Consider the following 27732-nt stretch of genomic DNA (forward strand, 5'->3'; position numbering starts at 1 on the left):
TCATTTTCACTTCCATGTTTCATAATCAAAATCCTGGTACTTTTCCTGGCATTTACTTACATTGAGACCTTTGAAATTCAAAGGGGAATGAAACGCACAAATAAGAAGGAAAAATGCTACACTTCTGAGTTATGCAGAAGGAATGTGTTTCCTATACTTCATGTGGATCATGCAACAAATGAATGGTTAGCACCAACTTTATACCGTACTTACAGAGCATGAAACCAAAGACCACCAAAATACATTCAGGACACTGTTTTATCTGATTTATCCATCACCAAATACAGTGACTTAAACAAGAGCTTAAACTGAGCTACATTTCCAAGTTATGAGAGTGGCAACACATTCAGGCATGATGGGTCCATCCAAGGCTGAAAAGCATCCTCATGGGACAAATTCTGACAAAAAAAAAACCAAAAGGAACCACACAATGTCGAAGTCAATATAGGAAGGGAACAAAAAAAATTATTAAATAAAGCTGCTACACGTAGTTATCTCTTAATAATCATAGGATACAAATTTAAAATAGTTTAGTAGTTTCTCTCTTAATAGTGTAAAATTGCCAACCACTTCCACATCGTGGTAACCTCCTCTCATCATTTCTCGAAGAGAACATATTCTTAAAAGTGGTGAAGTGCACTAAAAGATATAATAACTCTTTTCGTGGCCCAAGACAGAGACTCTTTACCTCCTTAATCTAGTCCTTTATTGTACCAGTAGAATATATTCTATTTCTTAAACTACATAATTAAGTGCCCATTAACTACTATCATAATTGCTGAAGAAGACGTCTATGAAATAAGCATGTTTCACAAAAATATAAAAAACTACCTGCAACCAATAGAAGAAGCCACGTAGTAGGTTCAAAGTTCTGGGGCAATCATATTGAACTGATTGAATTTTCATAGCAAGATCTGCCAAAAAAAAAAAAACAGAGAAGGTAGATTCAATACATAGAATCCGCACTGATTATAATGAACATCATGCAAATAAATTCGAAAGTCTAAGCAAAGAAATTAATGAAACAGAAAAAGGCAAGTGCATAATTTGAATCTACTTGACAAAGAATATTTACATGTCCAGAGGTTCATTTAACACTTCTCTTTGGGATAAACACAAAATATCAAATCAAGCTAGAAGATAGTTTCTTTAACACTTCTTAGGTAGTCTTGACAATTAGAAGAGTGACAAGTAGTATTACCTTAATAACCTGAAAAATCAATTTTGGTGCAAATTATGAATGTTTGGTAAAAGTATCAGATTGGGGGTTAGAACATCCTCTCTTAGGATGAACATCTTCAGGAAGTGGTATTCATGGAGGAATCTTTTTAGAGGAAAAAGACTGGGGGTGTTGAAAATACTAGTTGTTTCCAAAGATTACTATTATATAAGAGAAATTCGTAGCTCATACAGCCTTTCAACACATTGAAGAACACTGATAACAAGCAAAATCCAATCAATATAATCGCAGTAGAAAATTACATTGGGACTAAAAGCACTCACCATCATAGAGATGAAGATATGATTTGGCGCGAGATTCCAGTGTATATGGTTTTAGCACTCTACTACGTAATTCTCTATGACGAACATGTGGCCTACGGCGGCCTACTTCTTGAAGAAAAAAGTCGTACTCACGTTGATCATATGGTTTTTGAAGAACTTTTATGAGCCTCTCCCTGAAATTGGAACTTTTATATATACCAGGACTCTGAAGACTCTTCCCACTATCTATATCCATCTGGAAAGAACAAAAAAAATCTATCAATCTAAGACATAACCAAGTTCTATATCCTTTCCCATTAAAATAAAGAGATATCACAGCATTAGAATTAGATATACTCACAGCGGAACGTAAATATTTTCTCCCAAATCTAGCACTGCTGCGCTTACATGAATCGGTGTTCATCTTCACCACTTCTGACTTAGAGATACTTCCATCGTGCTCATAGACAAATCGCCTACCATCTGGAGGCATTAATTGATATCTACGATCATCACAAAGAAAATCTGTCAAAAATGTCTTATAGTCTTCGTCCATATTATCCGAGTCAGAATCGGATAGGGAAAGACGCTTAGCAGAACTGAGAAGACCTGTACCGAGCATTGTGCTTGAATTTCCATTGACCCCATTAGATACAGGTTTTGCACAATCCAGACTGAACTCTTCCTCAAACAAAGGAACCGGGCTTTCTTTATCTGTGCTCGCTATCTCATCTTTCCTTGAAGCACTCGTCAAGGTCCTGATAGTTCCAGGTTTTTTACTATTTTGATCTTTCTTCGGGCTTGATTTTTCGTCTTCCTCATACTTCACATACACTTTCATTCCATCAACTGATGGAATTTCAAGCTTATATGCTTTCCCCTCTTCAATCAAATGCTGAAAAAACATCTCATAAACAGGATCAACTTCATCTACCAACCATTTACAGCGCGAAGTCCCATTATCGTCATTATCACGCCCAAAATCCTGAGGTTTAGCCTCAACAATCTCCTCACTGCTATCCACAAACATCGGTAAATTATCTAAGAATTTCCGATATTCCGCATCGAATTCTTCTAGTTCATGCTTCTTCGAAGTTTTGCAACAGTAGTTCTTATACTGTCGATTCGAAACTAACCTTCTCTTCAGTCGCCTATCCAACCGTACATCCAGCGAATGATCAACAGTACTCCCGTTAACCATTGTGTCAAAAATCCACAGAAGAACTCTTTAACAACAGAAAATCCAGGTGAGAAAATTTACAACTCTGTTTCCTCGTCCCTACGAGACATCAATTCTTCGACCAACTAGAAAACTTGAAAAGAAGATGAAGAAGTCCCGTAGCGTGTGATGCTTTTGGACTCGCAATCTTAGCCTCGATTCCTCCTCCGGCGGTCTTCTGGGAAGGCTTTGCATTCAGAGATATGCCCTAATTGCCTTCGTCTTCACGACGAATCGTCTTCTGCTCCTCCAGTTTGCTATTAGCAGTTCCTCTCCGTTTTCTTTGCAAGGGTTTATGTGGGTCATGTCAGACCGGGCTGAGTTTCTTTTGTTTTATGTTTAAAAAAAAAAAAAAAACTTTTAACAAAATTTTAAAATATTATTAAAAAATCATTAATATTTTTATCTAAAAAATATCTTTTAATAAAAAAAATTTAAAAATATCTTTTAATAAAAAAAATTTAAAAATATCCTTTTTAAATTACCCCAGTTTTTTTTTTAAAAAAATCACTCATTTCTTTAAACGTTTTTTAAAATTTTAAAAATACCTTTAAATTTTATTTAAAAAATTAAAAAATTAAAAAAATAATAGTATCTCAAATATTTATCAACTTTCTAAATATTATTTAAATAATCTATGAGATATCATAGACCGATAATTTTTTTTTTATCAAATTTCTTTTTTTATAAAGGAAAGAATATTAAAGTTTATTATTATTTTTTTTTTGAAAATTTAAGAATATCATTGAATCTTTTAAAAGTTTAGAGTACTTTTTGGATAGAGTACCATGTTTATGGATATTTTGATTAATTTATGAAAAATAAAATAAAATCTTTTACCCAGACCTACTAACATGTAAGCTTAGGTGGAACAAGCAAATAATAAATTTCCATGTAAACTGAAACTGGGGAGAGAACAGAGAGATAAGTTTAGCTAAACAGGACCATGTTCTTGTCTCCATCCAAATTATATATATATACATATATATATATATACACATATATATATATATATACATATATATATACATATATATATATATATACATATATATATATATATATAGGAGATTCAACCGAACTGTAAGGAGAGATGCATGGAAATGTAGAATCATAAACAAATATAGAGAGACAAAATATTCTGAGCCAAATAAGCATATGTTCTGGTTTTTTTTGTCTTGACAAGATACGTTCTTAGTATTTATTAGAGAGCATGTGTTCTTCTTGCTAGCACACTGAACAAATCATAATGTCTATAATAACATCTACTTCACTTTTATTCCACACAACAATCCTTAGAAGCAGCAGTATTTACCTGTTTCGACATGTAAGCTTCAAAGATTTCGACGACAAGCCGTGGATCTGTTTCGACGAGCTCCATGTACTCCTCCCTTTTGGTAAGCTTGTCCATGTTCTCAATAATCACTGCTAACGCTGCATCAATCATATGCTTCCCATTGTGCCGATGGGAAAAGGTGTAGTTCAAGATTGAGTTGTCCCAATTCAGTTTTGATATCAGGAACTTCTCGCAATGAGCCTTCAGATGCTTCACTTCGTACTTTTCAGCCAAAACTAGAAGCTCATAAGCCATCTGTTCATCAAGACAGGCTTCTGCTGTGTACAGATAATTAACGAAGGCGCGGAGGGCGTCGAATGAAACGTCGCTGATCTTTATGGTACCACTACGGCTTTCCTCCATTTCGTTCTCGAGCATAGCTTTGAAAACTGGGGAGCGACTCACCTGAAGGATGAATGGACAGAGTAATTTATGATTAGAAAATGGATTGGCAGGCTCCTATCTATACTGAAACAATGCTCCTGACTGAAACACGAGAAGCTAGGCAAGCTTTACACAAATGAATATGAAATATGAAACTCAAACACGAGAAGCTAGGCAAGCTTTACACAAATGAATATGAAACTCATCTGAAATAGTATCTGTAACCGTCCAAGCCTAGTGCTAGCAGATATTGTCCTCTTTGGACTTTTCCTTTCGGGCTTCCTCTCAAGGCTATAAAATGCATTTTCTAGATAAAGGTTTCCACACCCTTATAAAGGATGTTTCGTTCTCCTCTCCAGCCGACGTGGGATATCACACTAAGCAAGCAAAAAGACATAAAAAATGACTGGACAACATATATTCACCTATCACTCAACAACTCCCAAGAGGAGATGAGTTAGAAAATCACCTAAATTCACCTATCACTCAAAAACATATATTCTCAGCTTGGACAACGCTTCAGAGGAGATGAGTTAGAAAATCAAATCAAATCAAATCGCAAGAGAAAAAATTTCAAGGAATCACATGGGAGCCCCTCAAAATAACTCAAAATAAGAATTGAGTCTCACCTATTATCACTTATGACATATGTCACAACCCAATATTTTACTATGAGCCGTGACTCAAAACGACAACATGAATGCAAGGAAAACAGTTAATGCATTAAGGCAAAATCATTTATTTCAAGTAAAATTTCAACACAAAGGTTCAAACAATGGACAGTTTTGAGAACAAAGATAAGAGAATTTGAATACAAAAGAAAAGACTGGACTGACGCCCTGTGACATGCATTCCTCCGTGACATCTCTGATCACGCCCTCTCTTGACCCGACGCCTCACGCACCTGATAAAGGAAGACATAGCAAGGATGATTATAAAAGTTATACTCAGTAAACCACTTAAAGCCAAATTACAAATGAATGTGTAGAACCCAAATCAAACAACACTAAAGCCAAATGACCAAAGACGGGTAGCGTACCTGTAACAACTGCGTCGGGCTCGTCAGCTTGCCTGACTGTGGTTGCATAGGCTACAACTCGCCCCTGCTGATGTTGAGCACCCGGCCCCTCTGATTTTGTGCCGCAGGTCGGTTAGTATGTTGATTGTTCCCCTTAGGGCAGTCTGCTGCAAAGTGCCCTTCTTGGCCACATTTGAAGCATGCATCTGTCCCTGCTCTGCACTCCCCCATGTGAGGACGCCTGTGAGGACGCCGACAATTAGGACAAATGGTCCTGTTCTGCACCCCCCACTTACCAGTGCAACTGCGGGGCAGTCTACTAATTTTGGGGTGGTTCCGATCTGTCCTCTTTCCTTGAATTGCGGTGTGGGATGACTGGGCTGATCCTGATTGTAACTTGTCGATGCGGGGCATGTCAATAAGGCTCGCCACTCGAAGGGCTTCTGCATAATCAGAGGATGCCAGGGCTGCCACATGCCATTTTAGATCCTCTCTTAGGCCAGCAATGAATCGCTCGGCCTTCAACTCCTCAATACTAACATATGCGGAAGAAACCCTTGCTAGCCTGTTGAATTCCTGATCATACTCCTCCACTGACTTGTCCCCCTGTTTGAGCACAAGGAACGTTGCCCGCATTTTCATTTTGACGGTGATAGGATAGTACTTGCAGAGGTAGGCTTCTTTAAACTGGCACCAGGTGATAGTCTCTCCTTGTGGTGCAATAATCCTTTGAGCGTCTTTCCACCAGAAGTGCGCCTCTCCCTTCAACATGTAAGTCCCACAATGGACCTGGTACTCCAGCGGGCAGTTCATAGACAGGAAGGTTGTTTCAATAGCCTTTAGTCAGGTCTCTATTGCGATGGGATCCACCTTGCCTCCATCAAAGGAAGGCGGTTTATGCCTCTGGAATTCTTTCAGGTAACGAGACTCCACGGTCATAGTCCCTTGCACTGTTGTCTGATTAGCCACCAGTGTCTGCATCATTTGGGTCATTCGAGCCTGATTTTCCATTGAGGTTAACATGAGTGCTTGTAATACATCCAATGTGAGTGTGGCTGACGGCTGGCTGGGCGAGACTTTCGTACTAATTGTTGGCACCGATGGAACCTCCTTGGAGAAGGAAGCAATAGGGTCTATATCAGGCAAGTCTTGGGCCCTTGCTCCCCTTCGGCGCTTTCTAGTTCTTGGTGCCCGCAGTACGGTTCTCTCGCTAGCTTGGGGCATGTCTCTAATCTCCTCTTGAGGTTCAGGTTGTTCTACTTCAAGTGTTGGAACAGAGGTGCCCTGAGCGACTTTTCTTCTTCCCCTTCTGAGTCCGAGCCCGACATAGGGTCCACGTCTCTTTGGTACCATTATCTACCACAAAAGAAAAGAAAATTGCGATTACAATTCATTCATTGCACCTCCTCCAATAAATGCGTAATTATAACACAACAGAAAGACATGGTATATTCTTTAAACACTAGCTTGACTTTTGTCTCTATGTTTCAAACCCGTGAGGATATCTAGTCGCGAGCGGCATGTGTTCGATGGGCATGGTCACAGAGGATACGACTCTCTAACCTAAATGTCTACAGGTCATGGTGACCTGATACCAATCTGTCACGACCCAATATTTTACTATGAATCGTGACTCAAGACGACAACATGAATGCAAGGAAAACAGTTGAAAATGCATTAATGCGAAATCATTTATTTTAAATAAAATTTCAACACAAAGGTTCAAACAATTGACAGTTTTGAGAACAAAGATATGAGAATTTGAATACAAAAGAAAAGACTGGACTGACGCTCCGGGACATGCATTCCTCTGTGACAATCCACATCTCTGATCACACCCTCTCTTGACCCGACGTCTCACGCACCTAAAAAAGGAAGACATAGCAAGGATGAGTATAAAAGTTATACTCAATAAGCCACCTACTTGTAGGCTCTCATCGTGCTCTAGCCTTAACAGACAAACACGGGTTTCTCATTGGCTCTAGGACGTCTGGTTCTAGTTTAGCCCCTTGGAGATTCCCCGGTTCTCTGTCCTTTTATTTAATACCTAAGAGTTCCTTATGCCGAGCTGTAATGACCGGTGTCTCTCTATGAGGCGCTACCTCTGCATGACTATTTGAGACTATATGGCATCTTACCTAGGGGTGTGCTAAGTACCTCCTAGGCCCATGATAGTCCCCTGTTTGGGGGGCGCGACCCAACCCTTTCCCATGCAGCTAATGGGTTGTACGGCATGGGAACACATTTCCTATGCGAAACGGCTAGGAGTAGTGAGTATTGATCAGGACCCCCTGGTCCTCCCACGAAACTATAGATACCGTTCACACAACTAGCAGCCTAAGAACACTCCTAAGGTACTTCGTTTGTCGTGATGATCTGTTAGGCTCCTAGGGAAGGGGATAGGTCTAAACTCAGTGACTCATCACTCTAATCATGAATCTCTAGGCTTTTCGTATTAACGGTTCATAAACATTATCTTAATGTGCAACAACAAACATTAACCTGATGTGCAAACATCAACAGCTAGATATATCATGCACAGTTCATGCAAACTAGGCAAACATGCTCAACGGGGCGATAACATCCATAAGCACCCGAAATGCAGAGTTCATAATTTTCTCATCCTCCTTTCAGCATGAATAAGCAGAAATATAAAACATGATAAACTCCTCAAAATACTTTATCTTATTATCTAAGGTCATCCCATGGAAATTCTACTCACCTAAGGTAATTAAACTAGCATGCATGCATACCAAGCTATTTCTACAAGTATTTCTTTCTAAAATTCCGTGTGGTGACTTACTTGGTTGACACTGCCCTTTCGCTAGTGTTTTTATGCAAGTAGAGTGTCTAAAAATATTGATTTTCCTCAATTATGTCCCTATTCACATAAAAACATGGTTAGAATTGAAATCGGGATGAAAATCAGGCAAACAGAAGTCAAACGGATAAAAGTGGGCCTTACACGCACCCTCACACGCGTGCCCTTCTGCTAGTGTTTCTATGCAAGTATGATGTCTATAAATACTAATTTTCCTCAATTATGTCCCTATTCACATTAAAACATGGTTAAAATTGAAATCAGGACGACAATCGGGCAACCAGAAGTCGAAGGGATAAAAGTGGGCCATACACGCGCCCTCACGCATTGGAGAGACTTCTACTCGCGAGTGGCACGCACGGCGGAAATCTTGCAGTTGCGGGTCAACGGTCCGGTTCAGCGAGTTGGTTTGGGCCAACGGGTTGTGGATTGGATCAGATCAATCCACCGGTTTGGAGGGATCGCAGACGACAGGCGTCGCCGTCTTGCTGGAGCTGCGTTTCTTCAGCTGTCGTCTGACACGTAGCTCTAGTTGTTGCTTGACACTTGTCCCTCGCTCAGCCGCGCACGCCTCCCCTCTCGCCAGTTGACACATGCCTTGCCGACATTTTCTCTTTCCTGCAATCCGTAACACAATCAATTTTTGATTAGATTTCTTCGTTTTCTTATTTTCACGATTATGAACTCAAATCACATTGATTCCTTCATCAAAGTTTTAGATCGTGTTACAAGCTACCTTCTGGTATTTTTTCCTTGAATTTTGCTTCAACATAGAATGAGATTTGGGAGTCAAAAAAAGGTTCATTTCTGTTTTACTGTTCTTGGATGACTCCTCGGGGTTCTAACTCCAATCACGTTTTTCGGCCGAGTTTCTTCACAGATCTTGAAGAACAATCTCCCTACTTGAAAATATGGTAAGATTAGATATAGAATCGTTAAAGAGGATCTTCGATCTGAAGGAGATTGAACAAGAACCTACCTTGTGAACTCTCGGATCTTAACGGAGTGTCGGCCTCGCGAGCCTATCAGTCTTTTCAAGCAAGGAGTTTTTGTGTGAAGGTCTCGTCTGAAGGTGGATTCTGGCGGTGGTCCAACGAGAATTCGCGGCGGCTCCTTCTATCTCCTCTCAACTTTTCTCTCCCACTAATCTCTTCTCTTGCCTGATTAGGGATCCTTGGACCCCTATAATAGATTGAGGGGCAAAATGACTCGTTTGCCCCTATGTTGACTTTGACAGTAAGCGTTACAACATATTTTCTAGAGTGATCAAATGCCAAAAGAAACTAAAAAATAAATAAATAAATAAAAATCAAAAGCCAATCTTGATAACTATTTTTCTTTTAACATGGAACCAACACTCGAGCCTCCTCCAAAAATAGGGCTGCAAACAAACTCTCAACATACATTATTAACAAGGTGCATACATCCACCTTCATAAACCTACTCCAAAAATAAAAATGTATCATGTACTCAATGGTATCATCACAAGTTTCAAGCTTTTGAACACAGATTTTTATTGAGAAACTAAGCTTTCATTTAAGCCCAAAATGAAAGTAGTATACAGACACAGAAAGTTAGAAAAGAAAGGACTCAAACTATTGACATTGAGAATCAGGTATAAAGGAAAATCACAAAAACCCTTGGTTACAGAATCCAAAAGACATTCTGATCAAGGCTCTCAACCCTCTCCTCAATACATCCCCAAACCTCTGAAAACTCTCTTATTCCTCACAAGCCAGATGTCCGACAAGACCAAAACAAAAAAAAAAACATGCCAAAGGTACCATTCTTACCTCAAAATGAAGGGGGAAAAGCCACCTCCTCCCTCATAACATGAGCCAATCACACTCAAAAGCCTTAAAGTTGTCCTAAATTAAACCTGAAACTAACAACCCCACAGAATATGCTTCATACACTACAATTGAAAAATCAGCACAAGATCCTCCAACCAAGTGTCGTTCCAAGGCATGTACTTTCACCATTACCCACATTTAGATCACCGAAGGCTTGCATTGATAAACCGTTCTAGAGTTAAAGATCCAAGAGCTTCAATTTCAAGCTCTCTCCAACACTCAAATGCTCCATCTATAACAATCAAACCCACACTTACAAGGAATTTTGAACAAAAAAAAAAAAAAAACTTCTTAGAAAATACCCAAAGGCATTTAACATTAGGAGCAGAACCTTTCTCCTTAGATTTCCATCACCAACGCCACTGGCCACTACCTCCCATACCATAAAAATTTTAACCAATGAACCAAGTGCTCAGATCCCATTATTTCCACCTCTTTTTAAGGGAAATGTCCATTTCTTCAACATCTAAGCTAATCCACAACCTCATTAGCAATCAAAAGAGATCGTAGGATAACCTAGCAGAAGTATTCAACTAAACGCATGCAAATGTTTATCCCCGGCCACAATCTCCCATGCTGTAAAATTGTAACCAATGAACCAAGAGCTCAGATCCCTTTATTTCCACCCCTTTTTGAGGGAAATGTCCATTTCTTCAACATCTAAGCTAATCCACAACGTCATTAGCGATCAAAATAAATCATAGGATAACCTAGCAGAAGCATTCAACTAACTCTTGCAAATGTTTATCCCTTCCACTTGCTCTCAGAATATATGTACTAAAAAATCCATGCACAATTTAAGACTTAGTGGACTTCTCTTTCTTGTAAATTCAAATCATACTTGGTTATCAAAATACTATCAGTAGACGAATGACAGAAACTACATGAACTTCATCGAATGGAAGGCTTGAAATCCTTTTCGTCTTATAGCTAGGGATAAAATTGAGTAGAAAAAGGAATAACAAAAATGGAGAATGGTAAGTAATGAAACTAAAATTAATAATGATAGTGATAAAGTATATGAACTATAGAGAATATGAGATAACAAGAAAGACAAACCAAATGACTTGCAAAGGGGCAAACCCCATTTGAATAAAAAAAAGTTAAAAACAACCTGCACTGGCCAAACCACGTTTACCAAATAACAAGAAGTTTATGCCTACAGATCTCAGATTCACGGCTTAAACATCAAACTCAAATCAACGACTCATACAAGGTAATTCAAGATTCAAGATAGCTTATACTTTCTCCTTCTTCACTACCCCCATTCCCAAATATATATTAACCAACATTGTGGTTTCAGAACTTACAAATGCTTTTGGTTCGTAAGATCTTTCACATGATTGAACCATAAATTCCAAGCGTATTGCACCAATGTTTATGACTTTGGCAGTTGAACATCTTAATCTTTTAACGTTTCGTTGCCAAAATAGAACCGCCACTTGATTCTAAATAACAAGTGGCCATTTACTGCTACACAACTCAAACTCATACACAAACAAGACCGGAATCAAAAGCAAACCACAAAATAGTGTAATATCAGAGAATAACCAAGTGAAACTTAAAAAATCGTACTAACCAAGACAGCTTTATGAGCCGGAAGGGGCGCAGAGTATCCCTCGGGCCCATCGCCGGTGGCGATCAAAACGACATCCGTAAAGCAAGGTGCATTCGACCTACTGTGAAGATGATCAAGAGGGGACCAAAACCTGAGGAAAGCGACCTTCGCTTTCAAGTCTTCAATCTCACGCTTGAGTTCTTCCTCAGTCTCATTGGCTTCATCGTAGCACTCCTTGCAGGTTCCGGCGTCGCGTGACCGGTAATCCTCCAGACACGATAAGCACTTCATCGTTTCGTGATCGGACTCACTCTCTGTGTCCGAAATGGCTCTCACGCACTGCCGGCGATTCATCGGAAAATTCGTCGACGGCGCTACGATTCTGTGAAAGTTTTCCTTTGGTTCCTTCGATTGATTGGAAGGGTTTCGAAAGGCAATGACGATCGATGCGCGCAATTACTTTTTCAATCAGTTTATGTTCTAAATAACAAAATAATCAGTTTCAAATATTATGGTAATTTTAAAAAGTAAACTAAACCCTTTTTTTAGTCGCACTTTGATTAAATTAATAAGATTAAGATTTATTTTATTATTTTATTATTATTATTATTTTTCTTTTCCATTTGGCATAACAATTTTTTTAAAATATAATATATATATTGAAGTTTATCATATAAAAAATATTGGATAAGTAGATGGGTAGATAGAGATGTACCAAGGCACGACAGACAGGATAAGGATGGAGAAGCCTTCTCCATCCTCGTACCTACCCTATTTTTCATTTTCTATCTCCACGCAATTTTTCATTTATTTTTATGAGGATCGGGATGAGAATTCCCTTTAGCAAACCTGTGACTTGTAGCATTGGCGTTAATACCTACTAGGTTAAGGATGTAATGAGATCTACGAGTAGGTTGTTTACTGAATATTTTAATATTCATCCCTTGTCCCTTTCTTTTTTAGGTGTTCGCATGTGATGTCCCACGTTGGTTGGGAAGGAAAACAAAATACTCCTTATAAGGTGTGGAAACCTTCCCCTAGTAGACGCGTTTTAAAGCCTTGAGGGAAGCCTAAAAGGAAAGCCTAAGGAGGACAATATCTGCTAGCAGTGTGTTTCGGCTGTTACAAATGGTATCAGAGCCAGACACCGAAAGGGCTGTTACAAATGGTACAAAGGCTACGGTACTGTCCTAACGGGTAATTTGGACACGTACCATATACTCTACACACAGCCCATACATGCGAGTATGGGCTCACTAGTCAGTTCGCACACCGCTGGGCCACATTCCTTGTCGGGCGAGCATACTCTGGGAGCTCCTTAGGCCGGACACCCGTTAGAACTAGTAACCGTCACGGCAGCGCTATGCAAAACATAACGATCGTTGTCCTACCATTGGATGTACGTGTCGTGTCATACACTCGTGATGGAATAGGAGTATCCCCCAAATTCATGAACACACATAATGCATGAGGTCCCCAATATTTCTACTTTTATCATTAATGAATATAACCCCGCTATCATCTTTCATGCTGAACATGTCATTTCTCATTTTTCAGTCTTCGTATCATACATAATCCTAACGGGGTTACATTTCATTTATTGTGATATCATGACATTCATAACATGCTGTATACATACATTTTAGAAAACATAACATAATGCTCCATGCTTTTAACATGTCATTTCATAACGTGCCATTCATACAACAATTACCCCAATGGTCACATAAAACAATCTAAATATAACACATCACATCACAATATATCGTATCATAATATGTCATATCGTAAACACTTCGTGGTCATATCGTTCCCTAATTTATCATAGCCTTAAAGTTCTTATACCTATCACAGTCATATCGTTACGTGAACGTACCTTAGTCATATCGTCACAGGAACGTATCCTAACGCTATCGTTCTATCAATCTATCACAAACCTATCCCTTTCTACCCATATTCTAACCATATTCTTTCATTAATCTCTCCTACCCATAGCACTCCGATATGTAACCTAACCTTAAACGTTTCATGAACGTATCTTACTCCTATCGTTACATATTATAACATAACATAAGCATATTGATTCACAGATAATTCTCACATATCAATATATATGACACGTGCAGAACCACATGCACGTGTCGACATCAAATATAATCATGCCGATAGTAAGGTCACTTACCAAGTCGTTGTCACGAATATATCCTTAATTGAAGTTCGATTTTCGTCCTTTGAAATTCAAGTCAACCTATGTGAGCCCATGACATCAGTTTCAAGTTTAAACTCTATCAAATTATTTCTCTCATTTACATTGATCCATTGTTAAAAGTCTTTAAATGTTATATATCTATAATTATATTTTTATTAAAAATCTTATTTTTCATGGTTACTGTTGTATAAAAAGAGTAGATAGAGTTATGAATTATTCTGCCCTTTGCTACTCTCTGTATTTACCTTTCTCTCCATATATATTTAGTTTGTGGTTTTTAACTTCTGAATTTTTTTTCTATTGCTTTTTAATTTTGTTCTCAAATTTGGCTACTGATATAAATTTAACATAATATTACTAATCTGACATGATTTACTGATTTACTAGAATGTGTATAAATGATTGACATTTAGTTTCTAACTTAAAGCTAAACCATTGGAATAATTTAACGAGATTTACTTATAATTGGCTGTTATTTCTAAAAAAGAAATAAGATAAAAGAAAATGAAGATTTAATATATCAGATCTATCTTCACGTAAATCTCAACTGTGTAAAGCCATTCTCCTTTTTTCAATTTGACAATTGTTCTTTTGTCTGGTAAAGTTACTTTCTGCGGTAAAAATGTGTTGAGGAGAGATAATTTATTTATTTATTATTATTTGTGGAGAGAGGGGGGAGAGGTTGCTTTATTTATTTATTTATTTATTATTATTTTTTAACTATTTTTTATAATTATTTTTATTTGTTTATTACTTTATTTATTTCCTTATTTATGATTTTATTTATTATTTTTTTGGGCTATTACATTGTATCTCGAACCCATTTTTTCTATTTGTAATAAATTTGGAGATGTTGTTTGTCTTATCTTTATTTCAATTTATGTTTGATTTTAAAATTTGTGCAAATTTTATCGTTTTTTCGTTGTCAGCCCATATGTCGATCCATGATTCGAAACCTTAAAAATCGAGTTGATACATATACTTCTTATCTATGCTTTAAAAAACCAAAATTCTGATGATTACCAAATGGTTATCAAATATGTAATGATCCTATTTTTTCTATAATAGAGTTGCTACTACATGCATGGCTTAATTAAGAAATGCAGAAAAACCTTTACTACCATGACATGTGCAAAATCGTTAAAACAATCATAGCGAAAAACAAATCATGTGAAACTTTGATAAAATAAAGAAAAAAATAAAACAATTACTGATCTAAACCCTATTTTCAGTCTCATGTCCATCAACATCGTCATCCGTGCAAAAGTGCCTTTCTTTTATCTTGAAAAGTAAGAGCAGCATGTGACTTAAGTATTTTAAGAAATATTCAGTAAGTGACTTTACTGCAGAAATGCAATCACATGTACTTGTGTTTGAGACCTGCCATTAAACTTCACTACACGGTCATTAAACATCTTTATACATGACCACATACTTGCACATGGACTCCCAAGCGGGCTGATATACGTATCCCTTGGATTTGGGCTTTGTAGGGGTTGTATTGCCGAGGTTTAGGTTCGGTTTTGTAGGCTCGAATATGAAAATTAGATAGCGTCTTTTAGTGTTCCATCGTAATGATTTTAAAATTTCATATAAATGAAAAATATTTATGTTTCGTTCCCCTAAATACTTTCCAAGTTCACATTAGTTAAATTTAGATTGTAACGACCAGAAATTTATTAAAAAAATAAATAATAAAATAAAATAAAATAATTGCGCAGTCGCCGAAATCCTCGAGAATCCCCGAGATGCTTGCCTCACCCACGACTCCTCAGTACACGGTTCATTCAGCCACTCACATCTAAGAACAGACATGCAAGAGAGTGAAATGTGAGAGACGGAGAGAGAACGGAATGTGAAAGATTTCTTTCTTCCCATTTGAAGTTCACTGCCGACATGAATAGGAGAACAATTGATACGTACAACGAGAACGAGACCCATGGTCCAAGCACACCCACAGCAAGGTACATACACTCACACGCGTAAGCTCCCCCTCAATGACACGTGTCACTGTTGTAGACGCCAGCTCTAGTAGCTCGACTTGGCTTCACACAGTCCCTTGGCTAAAAAACGACTTTATTCTGTTTGGGTTGGCAATTTTGGCATCAATTCTTACATTTTTTTTTATCCTTTCTGAGTTGATTTTGACCCTAATTAAGAACGGGATGGACCTCCTAATAGGAAACGACTCCTGCAATGCTTGGAGCAACTTTGAGGGATGAAAGACAAGCGTACTTGAATTTAGCGAAACGACGGCTAAGGCCAACCAAATAAGTGTTCTTACTATCGGATAGGTTGGATGACTTGTTTTATGTATGACGACACATGCCTCGTGGCCCTTGCACGTGTCATTTATGTTTTATACTTATGATGTTGTGACTATATTATATGATGATGATATATGATATACGATATATGACGTATGATGACGTGATTGAGTTATATGATAATGCCATATGATATTATATGATGTTCTATGATGTTGTGACATGATGATGTCATATGATGACGACGATGCATGACAACATGATGATATAAAATGTAAGATTATGAAATTTCTTAATATGACGTTATTCATATTAAGATTAAATGCATGTTTTAAATGTCATAATGCATTATGACCGTGATTTTACTAAGACACAACTCTAGTTAATGTCAATGAATATATATTTAAATAATTATAAAAAATTTCAATCATAGTTTAATAATGCCATATATGAATATTAAAAATAGAAAAAGAAAAAAAACTTATATCACTTATTCTGAAACAAGATTCCTAATCAATCTATTATTTATATTTATATATATCACAATAAATAATATTTATATTTGTTTTATATAATTAATTATCTTTCAAGATGGGTTGATTTAAGTACTCATTAATGAACAAATTATTATCAATTATAAACATTAAATTAATTAATTTTAAATTATTAAATAATATTTTTATTTTAAATTTTAACCATCATTAAAAAAAATTAAATACTTATATATTAAATTATTTAATAAATAAATTTAACTTATTTTATTATAAATAATAGTGTTAATAAATATTGTATTATGTTGATGTAAGTTATTAGTAGATATATAATTTAAGTAAATATACCCTATTTTTTATTTATATTAATTTATAAAAATAGAACAATTTAGTGCATTAGTATTATTATCTTAATTATTTTCAATGTATTGTTATCCATTATAAATTTAATTTAAGCATATTTATAAAAATTAAATAAATAAATAAAGAAAAAAATAATAATAAGATACATATAACCACGCCTAATTATTATCAATTATTTTATTTCCACAATGTTTATAAATCATCGTTATATCGGTATCTTTATAAAATTACGATTTAGAACATATACATCGAGATCGACATGTAAACGAGACGGGGTGGTCGAGAACTAGAGGGAATTGATAGCAATTTTCATCCCAACTTGGCAGTGGTCTGGCGTGGTGCATATGAAGAAGCTGTGTCCGGTTGAGAGCATGATCTCATCCTTGCCTGAATTGAACACTTTGGCGCCTCTTGGAGCTATGCAGCTTCTATAACCCCCCTCGTCCACTGCTACCACGTTGTGAACTATCGGGTTATAGTTGAATCCTACAAAAAAAAAAAAAATGTATGTATTCGTTTCGTTTATTCTTAACGATCTAACTGCGAATTCGATCGGATACTATTGAAATATATTTTATATAGCTGTAATGTAACAACCCAGATCCTCTTTGGGCTTTCCCTTTCGGGTTTCCCCTCAAGACTTTAAAACGCGTCTGCTAAGGGACTTGTGTTTTGATATATTTTATCTTATCTCAAGGATTTGATTAGTAGAATATTTTCTCTTTTCTCGGACTTTCGATCCCACTTCTGTTTTTCATTCTTAGCATAGTATCAGAGCATCAATCTTAACAGATACGATTATGCAAGTAAATCATCAGTTACTATTCAACGATCAAAACGAGAGTTGAAAACTCACTTAATATGTCACCCGCTCTAAACACCTTCCCATTAGGCCATCCCTCCACACCCAGGTTCCATCCGTTCGAGTCGCCAACAACAAAAGTTGCAGCAGCAACGCCATTGCAACAGCCACCGTGCTCATCGAAACCGCTCCACTGCTCCCCTCGTGTCGAGCCATTCGTGAAGTCGAAGTAGCTCTCAGAAAAGATATGTAAAACAATTGTATTCCTTTGAAGCTTGAAAATGATGGTTATAAAGATAAGTAAAACATACCAAACTTGCCTTTTTCTTTTCCATTGTTTCTTGTGGAGAAGTAGTGGGCGGTTTTGAGATTGATTCTCTTCACTAACTTCTCATTCCTTTTCCAATTATTTCTCTCAACCCAGCAAAAAAAAAAAAAAAATCACAGTTTGCAAAAAAGAAACAGAAAAATAATAATTAATAGATTTAATTTGAGGAAAAAAATGAGAACAGACTTTACCCCATTTACCTGAAGAAGATTTACTTGGAGATAGATCTGAACATTAAAATATATGTTAAATCTTAACTTTTTTTTGTACTACTTTGTTTTTAGAAATAACAGCCAATTATGATTAAATCTTCCTTAATTAGTTTTGAGTTACCAATAATTTATATGAATTCTAGTAAATCACTTTAAATTAATATTATTAGATCAGTACATTTATATCAGTAAACAAATGAATAGATTAAAAATAAAATGACAAAAGAAAATTTGTGAACAGAATCAGTGTTAACGGAATGAGAAAAAAAGGAAACACAGAAATAAGGAAAGATTTGGAAAAGAGGATCCACTAGAAATTTGGAAGACATGTGAACAAAAGGTAATAGTGTAAGAACCGGGCTGACGGATGGCTCTAAAAGGCGGGTAAAATTTTCCTTCTTGATAAAATCATTAAAATTTAAAATATAATTTACATTATACCAAAATAGTGTGTGCACATTAGTAATTTAAAATACAACATAATAGTTAAGAGAGAGGATAAGGAACAGACACAAAACATTTTAAAACAAAAGGTTTGAGGACGACGGGTAAAGTTAGTCTATGACATCTGCTACAAAGTCCGCTCCCAACCTCGACCAGCTCCTTATCACCTGAAAAAAAAATGGAGAATAAGGAATGAGTACAAGACTCAGTAAGTAGCCTACTTGTAGGCTCTTAATCATGTCCTTGATATGCTACGGTACCACATTCTTTGTTCTTGCTTGTTCTTGATCTTATTCTTGTTGTAAATACTTAGGCCCTTCTAATTCTGTTCTTGACTTGGGGTTCTTATCTTGATCTTAAGAGTTTCATGAGTATCTGCTACAACATCACTAGGTGAGTTTTCTTGCAACTTAAGCTCAACTCCCACTTGCTTCGTGGTCTTGGAACCTTGCTCCACATCTGGTTCCTCAGCAGTAGTCTCAGGAGTTTCATGAGTATCTGCTACAACATCACTAAGTGAGTTTTCCTGTAACTCAAGCTCAACTCCCACTTGCTTCGTTGTCTTGAAACTATGCTCCACATCTGATTCCTCAGCAATAGCCTCAGGAGTTTCACGAGTATCTGCTATAACATCACTAAGTGAGTTTTCCTGCAACTCAAGCTCAACTCCCACTTGCTTCGTTGTCTTAGAACCATGCTCCACATCTGGTTCCTCAGCAGTAGTCTCAGGATTTTCATGAGTATCTGCTACAACATCACTAGGTGAGTTTTCCTGCAACTCAAGCTCAACTCCCACTTGCTTCGTCGAACCTTGCTCCACATCTGATTCCATTTCCAACCGCACTTTCTTCAATTCTTTAGCGGTCCTTGTGAAGCTAACTCATTTCTGTTTGCTCATAACGTAGTTCTCACAATGACCCACATCAACAGATTTCAAACCTTCCAAAACTTCTTTCGCGACCAGTGTCTTCAATCCTTTCACGCTCATATGTCCAAGTCTATTGTGCCATAGACTTGAATTTGAAGCACTTTCAGCAACAACAACTATGTTTATACACCCTGTAGTGGTGTATAAGGTTCCAGATTTTGTGCCACATGCTACTACCGTAACACCCTTCATAATCTTCCATGAACTCTTTCCTAACTCTATTGCATAACCTGTGCTGTCCAACTGACCAATAGAGATCAGGTTCTTCTTGAGACCAGGAATATATCTGACATCCTTTAATGTCCACTGATTTCCTGCTAGAGTTTTTATGCAGACATCCCCTTTTCCTTTAATTTCCAAATCTTTGTTGTTGGCAAGATACACCTTCTCGAAATTTTCAGACTTGATATTCCAGAAGAACTCTTTATTTGGAAATGAATGAAAAGATGCACCTGAATCCAAAATCCAGGATTCAATCGAACTATCCACGTTGAGGATTAAAGCATCCCCAATATCTTCTGCTGAATTTATAGAATCATCATCATCTCCAGATTTGTGATTCTGCTTCCTCTTTGGTCTTATACAACTTGTCCGAAAGTGACATTTTTCTCCACAATTCCAACACATTACATTTAGTCTATTTGAAGATTTTTCTCGGTTCTTTGATTTTGATTGCCCTTTGTTTGGGCCCTTCGGTTTACTTCTTCCCCGTCGGTCAACACTGAGAGCACTACTAGATGAATTTCCAATTTCTCGTTTGCGAATACTTTCGCTGAGAACTACATTTCGAATTTCATCAAACTTCAGTTTATCAGATTCTCGCGAACTACTGATTGCGATAACAACAGTATCCCACGACTCGGGTAAAGATGACATCAAAATCAATGCTTTAATTTCATCATCGAAATTAATTTCACCGAACTCAGTTGACTTACGATCATATTGTATTCATTTATATGATCAACAATAGATCCACCTTCAGATATCTGTAGATTGAACAATCTCCGCATCAAATACACCTTGTTCATAGCCGACGGTTTTTCGTACATAGGCGACAGCGCCTTCATGAGATCTGGCGTTGTCTTCTCCTTGATGATGTTAAACGCCATGTTTCTGGATAGCGTCAACCGGATCATCCCTAAGGCTTTTCGATCCTTGAGCTTCCACTACTCCGTGGTCATGGTATCCGGCATCACTCCCAATAGGGGTTCGTGAAGATCTTTTTGGTACAAATAATCTTCAATCTACATCTTGTTAGGTTATTTAGCTTGATGCTTATTTATAGCTTGATCAACTGTTATATCTGGTAAAGCTATATTTGGTAAAGCTATATATGGTAAAGCTATATATGGTAAAGCTATATCCGGTAAAGCTATATATGGTAAATAGCTATATATAGTAGATGGCTAAATCTGGTAAAACTATATATAGTAAACTAAACCATATATATATCTCGTCCGGTAGAGCTTTGAAAATGTACTTTCTATTCTCTGTACTCTCTCTTGTTGTACATACCTGAAGTCATCAATAAAAAAAAAAAAAAAAATCCTTTTAGCCAGAGTTCTCCTTGCAATTTTCTCTATCCTGTTCTTTGTGTTCATCTAGATCGAGCGTGTGTATTGTTGTGCGATCCTAACAACGGGTATCAGAGCTAACGATTGGTATCGATCCCAACAATTGGTATCAGAGCCAGGTGGAAGTCAGAGACAGGCGGAAGTCAGAGCTAGGAGCCAGGCGGAAATCAGAGCCAGGCAAAATTCATCACGATCTGTGAAGATGGAAAGTTCAAACATTGGAATTGAGAAGTTTGATGGATCCGATTTCGGTTTCTGGAAGATGCAGATTGAAGATTATCTGTACCAGAAAGATCTTCACGAACCTCTATTGAGGGTGAAGCCGGATACCATGACCACGGAACAGTGGAAGCTCAAGGATCGACAAGCCTTAGGGCTTATCCGGTTGACGCTATCCAGAAACGCAGCGTTCAACATTATCAAGGAGAAGACAACGTTAGGTCTATTGAAGACGTTGTCGAATATGTACGAAAAACCGTCGGCTATGAACAAGGTGTATTTGATGTGGAGATTGAGTCCTTGTGAGAAACTGCGTTATGAGCAAACAGAAACGAGTTAGCTTCACAAAGACTGTTAGAGAATTGAAGAAAAGTACCGGATGCATCGCTGAAACTCTAGAGAGGGTTGCATTGGCTGGAAGCGTCGCTGAAACTTCAAAGGGGGTTGCGTCGGCCGGAAGCGTCGCTGAAACTTCAGAGGGGGTTGTGTCGACTTGAAGTATCGCTGAAACTCCAGAGGGGGTTGCGTCGGTCGGAAGTTTCGCTGAAACACTAGAGGTGAAGCAAGTGGGAGTTGAGGTTGAGTTGCTGAAAGATTCACATATTGATGTTGTAGCAGATACTCAAGAAACTCCTGAGACTGTTGCTGAGAAACCAAAGGTGAAGCAAGTGGGAGTTGAGGTTGAGTTGCTGAAAGATTCACATAGTGATGTTGTAGCGGATACTCAAGAAACTCCTGAGACTCTTGCAGAGAAACTAGAGGTGAAGCAAGTGGGAGTTGAGGTTGAGTTGCTGGAAAAATTCACATAGTGATGTTGCAGCGGATACTCAAGAAACTCCTGAGACTCTTGTTGAGAAACCAGAGGTGAAGCAAGAGGGAGTTGAGGTTGAGTTGCTGAAAGATTCACATAGTAATGTTGTAGCGGATACTCAAGAAACTCCTAAGACTCTTGCTGAGAAACCAGAGGTGAAGCAAGTGGGAGTTGAGGTTGAGTTGCTGAAAGATTCACTTAGTGATGTTGTAGCAGATACTCAAGAAACTTCTGAGACATGCTGTTGGTGAGAAACCTGGTCTATCATTCAAAACACAGAAGGCGATACCATTTCACTCGGAGAAGATAGAGGGTGCAAAGAATCCAGCAAACATGTTGACAAAATGTGTTGATGTTAGATTATTGAGGTTGTGCAAAACCTCAATTGGTATGGTGTAGTGAAGATGCTAATGGTCGTTTGAGAGTGAAATTCTTGGTTGACTAGATCAGTCTCCAAGTGGGAGAATTGTTAGGTTATGGAGCCTGATGCTTATTTATAGCTTGGTCAACGGTTATATCCGGTAAAGCTATATTTGATAAAGCTATATTCGGTAAAGCTATATATGGTAAATAACTATATATAGTAGATGGCTAAATCTGGTAAAGCTATATATAGTAAACTAAACCATATATATATCTCGTCAGCTTTGAAAATGTACTTTCTATTCTCTGTACTCTCTCTTGTTGTACATACCTGAAGTCATCAATAATAAAAAAAAAAAAACCCTTTTAGCTAGAGTTCTCCTTGCAATTTTCTCTATCCTATTCTTTGTGTTAATCTAGATCGAGCATGTGCGTTGTTGTGCGATCCTAACAACTGGTATCAGAGCTAACGACTGGTATCGATCCCAACACATCTTCTAGAAACTAAAATCGGATCCATCGAACTTCTCAATTCCAATCTTTGAACTTTCCATCTTCACAAATCGTGGTGACTTCAACGTGGCTTTGATACCAGTTGTTAGGATCGCACAACAACGCACCCACTCGATCTAGATGAACACAAAGAACAAGATAGAGAAAATTGCAAGGAGAATTCTGGCTAAAAGAATTTGTATTGATGAGTATGTATAAGTGAGAATACTGAGAATAGAAAGTACATTTTCAACGCTCTACGGACCGGGATATATATATATAGTTCAGTTTACTATATATAGCTTTACTAGATTTAACCATCTACTATATATAGCTATTTACTATATATAGCTTTACCAGATTTAACCATCTACTATATATAGCTATTTACCATATATAGATTTATCGGATATAGCTTTACCAAATATAACTTTACCGGATATAACCGTTGACCAAGCTATAAATAAGTAGGCTCCATAACCTAAACGGTTTATTTTTAGAGATAGGTTGTTTTGAATTTATGAATCTTTATGAAAGATTTTGTTTTGTTTCCAAGGTTATTTATGATGAACTTCCACGTAATGAATTATGTATGCATGGGTGACGTTACTAATTAGGTTAAAGAAAAATTAGGGGCGTTACTACATATCTTCTAGGTGAGGGAAACTTGAGGCATGACATCCTGCAAAGAAACATGGTGCAGGGCATCCCACCTAGAAGAGGAATTCTTGGGCACCGCTTGGTGGGAGGTCAAGAGTCACTTTGGACATGATTAGAGTATTACCTAAAATTCTTGAGTTCCTATTTCTGAGTTTGGGGACCTTGGTCCCTCGTCCTTGAGTGGTACCTAGCATTCTTCTTACTTGGGTAGTTGTAAAGCTTGTGTGTTGTTGTTCTTGGTTCTTAATCTTGTAAGTTTCTAAGGTCCTTTATTCCTTGAGGCATAAGTTGTAACTTGTATTTGTAACCATATGAACCCATCTTAGTGGAAGTTTTTTTTGAAGGTCATAGATTCCTAAGGAGTTCTTTAGAGGGTTCTAGAAGAGTCTAGAGTCTTGTGGTGTTTTCTTTAGGTGTTTCTTAGATCCTAACTTGGATTAGGTTCCAACATTTCTTTAGGTATTTCTTCATGACCTTCATAATAGATCTTAAATAGCAAATCATTTTGGTCATTTTACCCTTAACTTGGTTTAGGTTCCAACATTTCTTTAGGTATTTCTTGGATCCTAACTTGGTGTTTCTTGGATCCTAACTTGGTTTAGGTTCCAACGGTCGCGCATGTATAGACCTTGAAATCTCATAAGTAGTCCTAGGGGCATTTTGGTCATTTTATCCCTAATTCTTGGTTTTGCTACTTAACGTGTTCCAATGGCTTTCAAACTTCACAAAATCATCAAAGATCATAAAATAAGATCTACTTCAGGGTTTCATAGCATTTGGAGGTCATCTAGGTCATGAACCGTAGGTAGATATCCTTAGGGGCATTATGGTCATTTTGCACCATTTCTTGGTTTACCTACTTATCCTTATCCAATGACTACCAAACTTCATATATAACCTCAACATGCTATAATATGCTCAGCATTAAAATTTTATAGGCAGCGGAGTTCATCTAGTGGGTTATTTTAACGTTATCTAAATCCCAAGCAATTTGTTCGGTTCAAGGTCTTAACTTATGTTTCCTAGGGTTTTTCTTTCATTTATCCTAATTTCATACTTGGTTTAGGGTTCATATGAAAATCCAAACAATTCCTACAAGTATTTCATAACAAAAAGTCCAAGGTGGCTACTTACCTCGTTGTCGACGTTTGGAACCTCCGTTCTTGAGCTTCCGGTACCTGAATTACCTGAACTTTCCTTTCACAGACTCCTTACTGTGTCTACTTTCTAGAACCATAGATTTTTTCATGAGAACCGGTTTGGAAGAGGGATAAAATTGAGAAAAACTAAGAGAAGGTCGAGTTTTGGGTTGACATGGCCGGTTCAACTGAACCGGCCACGTCATCGTCTACTTCCTCTGGACGGGAAGAGGAAGAAGACATGCGCGACCGATCGCGCCACCATCTGAACTCGCCCTCCCTAGCTCCTATCACGCCGTTTCTCCCCTCAATTCCTTTATGAAACTTAAAGAATGTGTTACAAGGAAGAGTTAGGGATTGATTTCATACATTTTCATGGATCATAGCCTAAGATATTTGCTTCCAAAGTTCGTCCAAAATATGATTTATCGTCGGAGTTAAAATAGAGGATTTCTTATTGGGTAGCCGATTTTAGGGCTTTCTTCACTAAACCTCTTCCTTATTATTCTCTCAAACTAAAGGAATTAGTTTGGAGGAATGATTTTGAGTGTGGGATCTTAATTTTCAGAAATCACTCTCGGTTTGCAAGTTACCCGATGTAACGACCCTTAATTTTACCTATTTAATCTAAGGTCATTACTATACCTTGAAATGCGGAATATACATTAAATGGACCCTATTGATAAATGCGACTTACTCTCGCCTTTTATTACCTCGTGAAAGAGAAAACGATTACAAGTAAAAAGAAAAGAACACTATTGAAATAAAGGAAAAGTAACAAAACCAAAATGAAAGTTTTATTCTACCCTATGGTTTATTATGCAAATATATTTCAACCTATACTAACCTATACTAATGATGCAAACCGAATTCAGCCTAGACTATGAAATGGGAAAAAAAACAAACAACTATCCTATGCATGTGCCACGGTCCCGAGGTGTACGATGCCGCCACCGTTGTCACAGGGGTGCCTTGACCTTATCTGCAAAAGTAAAGTAGCACGAGGCTTGAGTATTTCTAGAATACTCAGTAAGTGACCCCCTATTGGGGTTATGCGACAATCACATGCAATTTAATGATGGGACCTTATCGTTTCGTTTCGTTTTTCCTACGGTGCAATCCTAACGGGTAATCGTGGACGTGTACCATATACTATACACACAGCCCATACGTGCGAGTATGGGCTCACCAGCTAGCTCGCACACCATTGGGCCACTGTCCTTATCCGGTGGGCATACTCTGGGAGCCCCTTATGCCGGGACCCGTTAAACCTAGAACTGTCAAGCTAGTTTGTAAGCTACCGAATCTACTCTTTCTAAAATACATCGTGTACGCTTGAAAGTGAAGGTGGTAAAGCTAGTTTGTAAGCTAACGAACCTACTCTTTCTAAAATTTCGAATGGTCCAATGAATCGGGGCTTAGCTTCCTCTTGCGTTCGAATCTTAGAATGCCTTTCATGGGCGCTACTTTTAGAAACAATGGGTCCCCCTCCTCAAACTCTAAATTCCTATGCCTAATGTCGGCGTAGCTCTTTTGCTACTCTATGCAGTATGCATTTTTACTCTAATTTTCTGTACCACCTCGTTGGTGATGTGAACCAGCTCAGGTCCTACAAGTTCTCGTTCTCCTACTTCATCCCAGCACAATGAGGATCTACATCATTTTCCATACAACGCTTCAAAGGGTGCCATCCCAATGGTTGCTTGGAAGCTGTTGTTGTAAGAGAATTCCATTAAGTGCAGTTTAGTGTCCCAACTCCCTGTGAAATCCATAACGCATGCCCGAAGCATGTCTTCCAGGATTTGGTTTAATTGTTCCGTTTGGCCATCCGTTTGTGGGTGGAAGGCGGTGCTAAAGTCGAGGTGGGTACCCATTGCTTTTTGGAGTCCGCGCCAAAAGGCCGACGTAAAACGCGGGTCCTGATCCGGAACAATTGACACCGGCACTCCATACAACCTCACAATTTCTTTAACATATAGTTGGGCCCAATTGTCTACTGTATATGTTGCCTTACCTGGTAGGAAGTGGGCCGACTTTTTTAGACGATCCACAACCACCTAGATTACCGTATAGCCATTTAATGTTTTGGGTAGGCCTACTATGAAATCCATGGCAATGTTTTCTCATTTCCATTCCGGTATACTTAGAGGTTGTAGTAGCCCGGCGGTTTTCTACCTAGGGGCTTTTACTTGTTGACACACCAGACACTTGCTCACGTACTCTGCGATATCCTTTTTCATACTTTGCCACCAGAAGTGTTGTTTCAAGTCTTGATACATCTTTGTTCCACTTGGATGTATCGAGAAGGGTGAGTTATGTTCCTCAGTTTGGATTTCCTTCTTCATTTCGCTCACGGGTGGCACACATAAACGTCCTTGACATTACAATTCATTATCTATTGACTTAGAGAATCCATCCACTGGGCCTACTTTCAATTGGTCTAGGATTTTGCTTAGGCTTGGATCCCCATGTTGTGAGTCTATGATTCTTTGTTTGAGCGTGGGACGCACTGTCTGTTGGGCTATTTGGGCTACCACTTCTTCGGTTACTATCGCTATGTCAGCCCGTTCGAAATCTATCCGCACTCGTGGCTCCCTGGTGATGAGGGCCGACAAGTGTACTACTTTTCGACTCAGTGCTTCAGCGACTACGCTTGCTTTTCCAGGGTGGTACTGGATGTCTATGTTGTAATCTTTTACCAGCTCTAACCATCTACGTTGCCTCATGTTCAATTCTTTTTGTGTGAACAAATATTTTAG

General features: G+C 37.8%; 3 protein-coding genes across 7 annotated transcripts; all 3 read right to left on the reverse strand.

Annotated features, from left to right (window-relative positions):
- Positions 1 to 56: 56 nt before the first annotated feature.
- On the reverse strand, positions 57 to 27201 carry LOC111446156. Its single transcript, XM_023084850.1, has 6 exons — positions 27190 to 27201; positions 24152 to 24155; positions 1844 to 2971; positions 1504 to 1738; positions 832 to 914; positions 57 to 398 (listed from the first exon to the last, which is right to left on the reverse strand). The coding sequence occupies exons 3-6, from the start codon at positions 2681 to 2683 to the stop codon at positions 327 to 329; spliced, it is 1230 nt and encodes a 409-aa protein (XP_022940618.1). The 5' UTR covers positions 2684 to 2971; positions 24152 to 24155; positions 27190 to 27201; the 3' UTR covers positions 57 to 326.
- On the reverse strand, positions 3810 to 24006 carry LOC111446158 (BTB/POZ domain-containing protein At4g08455-like). 5 transcript variants are annotated; one of them, XR_002711030.1, is made up of 4 exons: positions 11693 to 12158; positions 9665 to 9700; positions 5461 to 6765; positions 4406 to 4442 (listed from the first exon to the last, which is right to left on the reverse strand). XR_002711030.1 is itself a non-coding variant. In XM_023084852.1 (2 exons), exons 1-2 carry the CDS (start codon positions 12023 to 12025, stop codon positions 3978 to 3980), a joined length of 798 nt encoding a protein of 265 aa, XP_022940620.1. In that variant the 5' UTR covers positions 12026 to 12158; the 3' UTR covers positions 3810 to 3977. The 5 variants fall into 5 exon arrangements, 1 of the variants encoding a protein (XP_022940620.1); XR_002711029.1 differs by lacking the exon at positions 4406 to 4442 and adding an exon at positions 5026 to 5325; XR_002711032.1 differs by lacking the exons at positions 4406 to 4442; positions 9665 to 9700; positions 11693 to 12158 and adding exons at positions 5026 to 5325; positions 23996 to 24006 and having other exon boundaries at positions 5461 to 6350.
- LOC111446260 (chemocyanin-like) lies at positions 17268 to 19775 on the reverse strand. Its single transcript, XM_023084986.1, has 3 exons — positions 19727 to 19775; positions 17858 to 18190; positions 17268 to 17487 (listed from the first exon to the last, which is right to left on the reverse strand). The coding sequence occupies exons 1-3, from the start codon at positions 19773 to 19775 to the stop codon at positions 17288 to 17290; spliced, it is 582 nt and encodes a 193-aa protein (XP_022940754.1). The 3' UTR covers positions 17268 to 17287.
- Positions 27202 to 27732: the final 531 nt, after the last annotated feature.

Source organism: Cucurbita moschata, unplaced genomic scaffold (genome assembly GCF_002738365.1).
Source record: "Cucurbita moschata cultivar Rifu unplaced genomic scaffold, Cmos_1.0 Cmo_Scf00008, whole genome shotgun sequence".
In the NCBI taxonomy this organism is placed as follows: Eukaryota; Viridiplantae; Streptophyta; class Magnoliopsida; order Cucurbitales; family Cucurbitaceae; genus Cucurbita; species Cucurbita moschata.

Coding starts and splice junctions, on each gene's coding strand:
- LOC111446156 (XM_023084850.1), bottom strand. CDS start 2,683: ATGGTTAACGGGAGTACTGTTGATCATTCGCTGGATGTACGGTTGGAT. Junction 1,739..1,843: donor GAAAATATTTACGTTCCGCT/GTGAGTATATCT, acceptor TGTTCTTTCCAG/ATGGATATAGATAGTGGGAA. Junction 399..831: donor GCTTCTTCTATTGGTTGCAG/GTAGTTTTTTAT, acceptor TTTTTTTGTCAG/AATTTGTCCCATGAGGATGC.
- LOC111446260 (XM_023084986.1), bottom strand. CDS start 19,775: ATGAGCGTGAAAGGATTGAAGACACTGGTCGCGAAAGAAGTTTTGGAA. Junction 18,191..19,726: donor CGCGAAAGAAGTTTTGGAAG/GTTTGAAATCTG, acceptor AGGAATGAGAAG/TTAGTGAAGAGAATCAATCT. Junction 17,488..17,857: donor TAGAGCGGGTGACATATTAA/GTGAGTTTTCAA, acceptor TTTTTTTTGTAG/GATTCAACTATAACCCGATA.
- LOC111446158 (XM_023084852.1), bottom strand. CDS start 12,025: ATGAATCGCCGGCAGTGCGTGAGAGCCATTTCGGACACAGAGAGTGAG. Junction 4,443..11,692: donor CGGCTCATAAAGCTGTCTTG/GTTAGTACGATT, acceptor TTCATCCTTCAG/GTGAGTCGCTCCCCAGTTTT.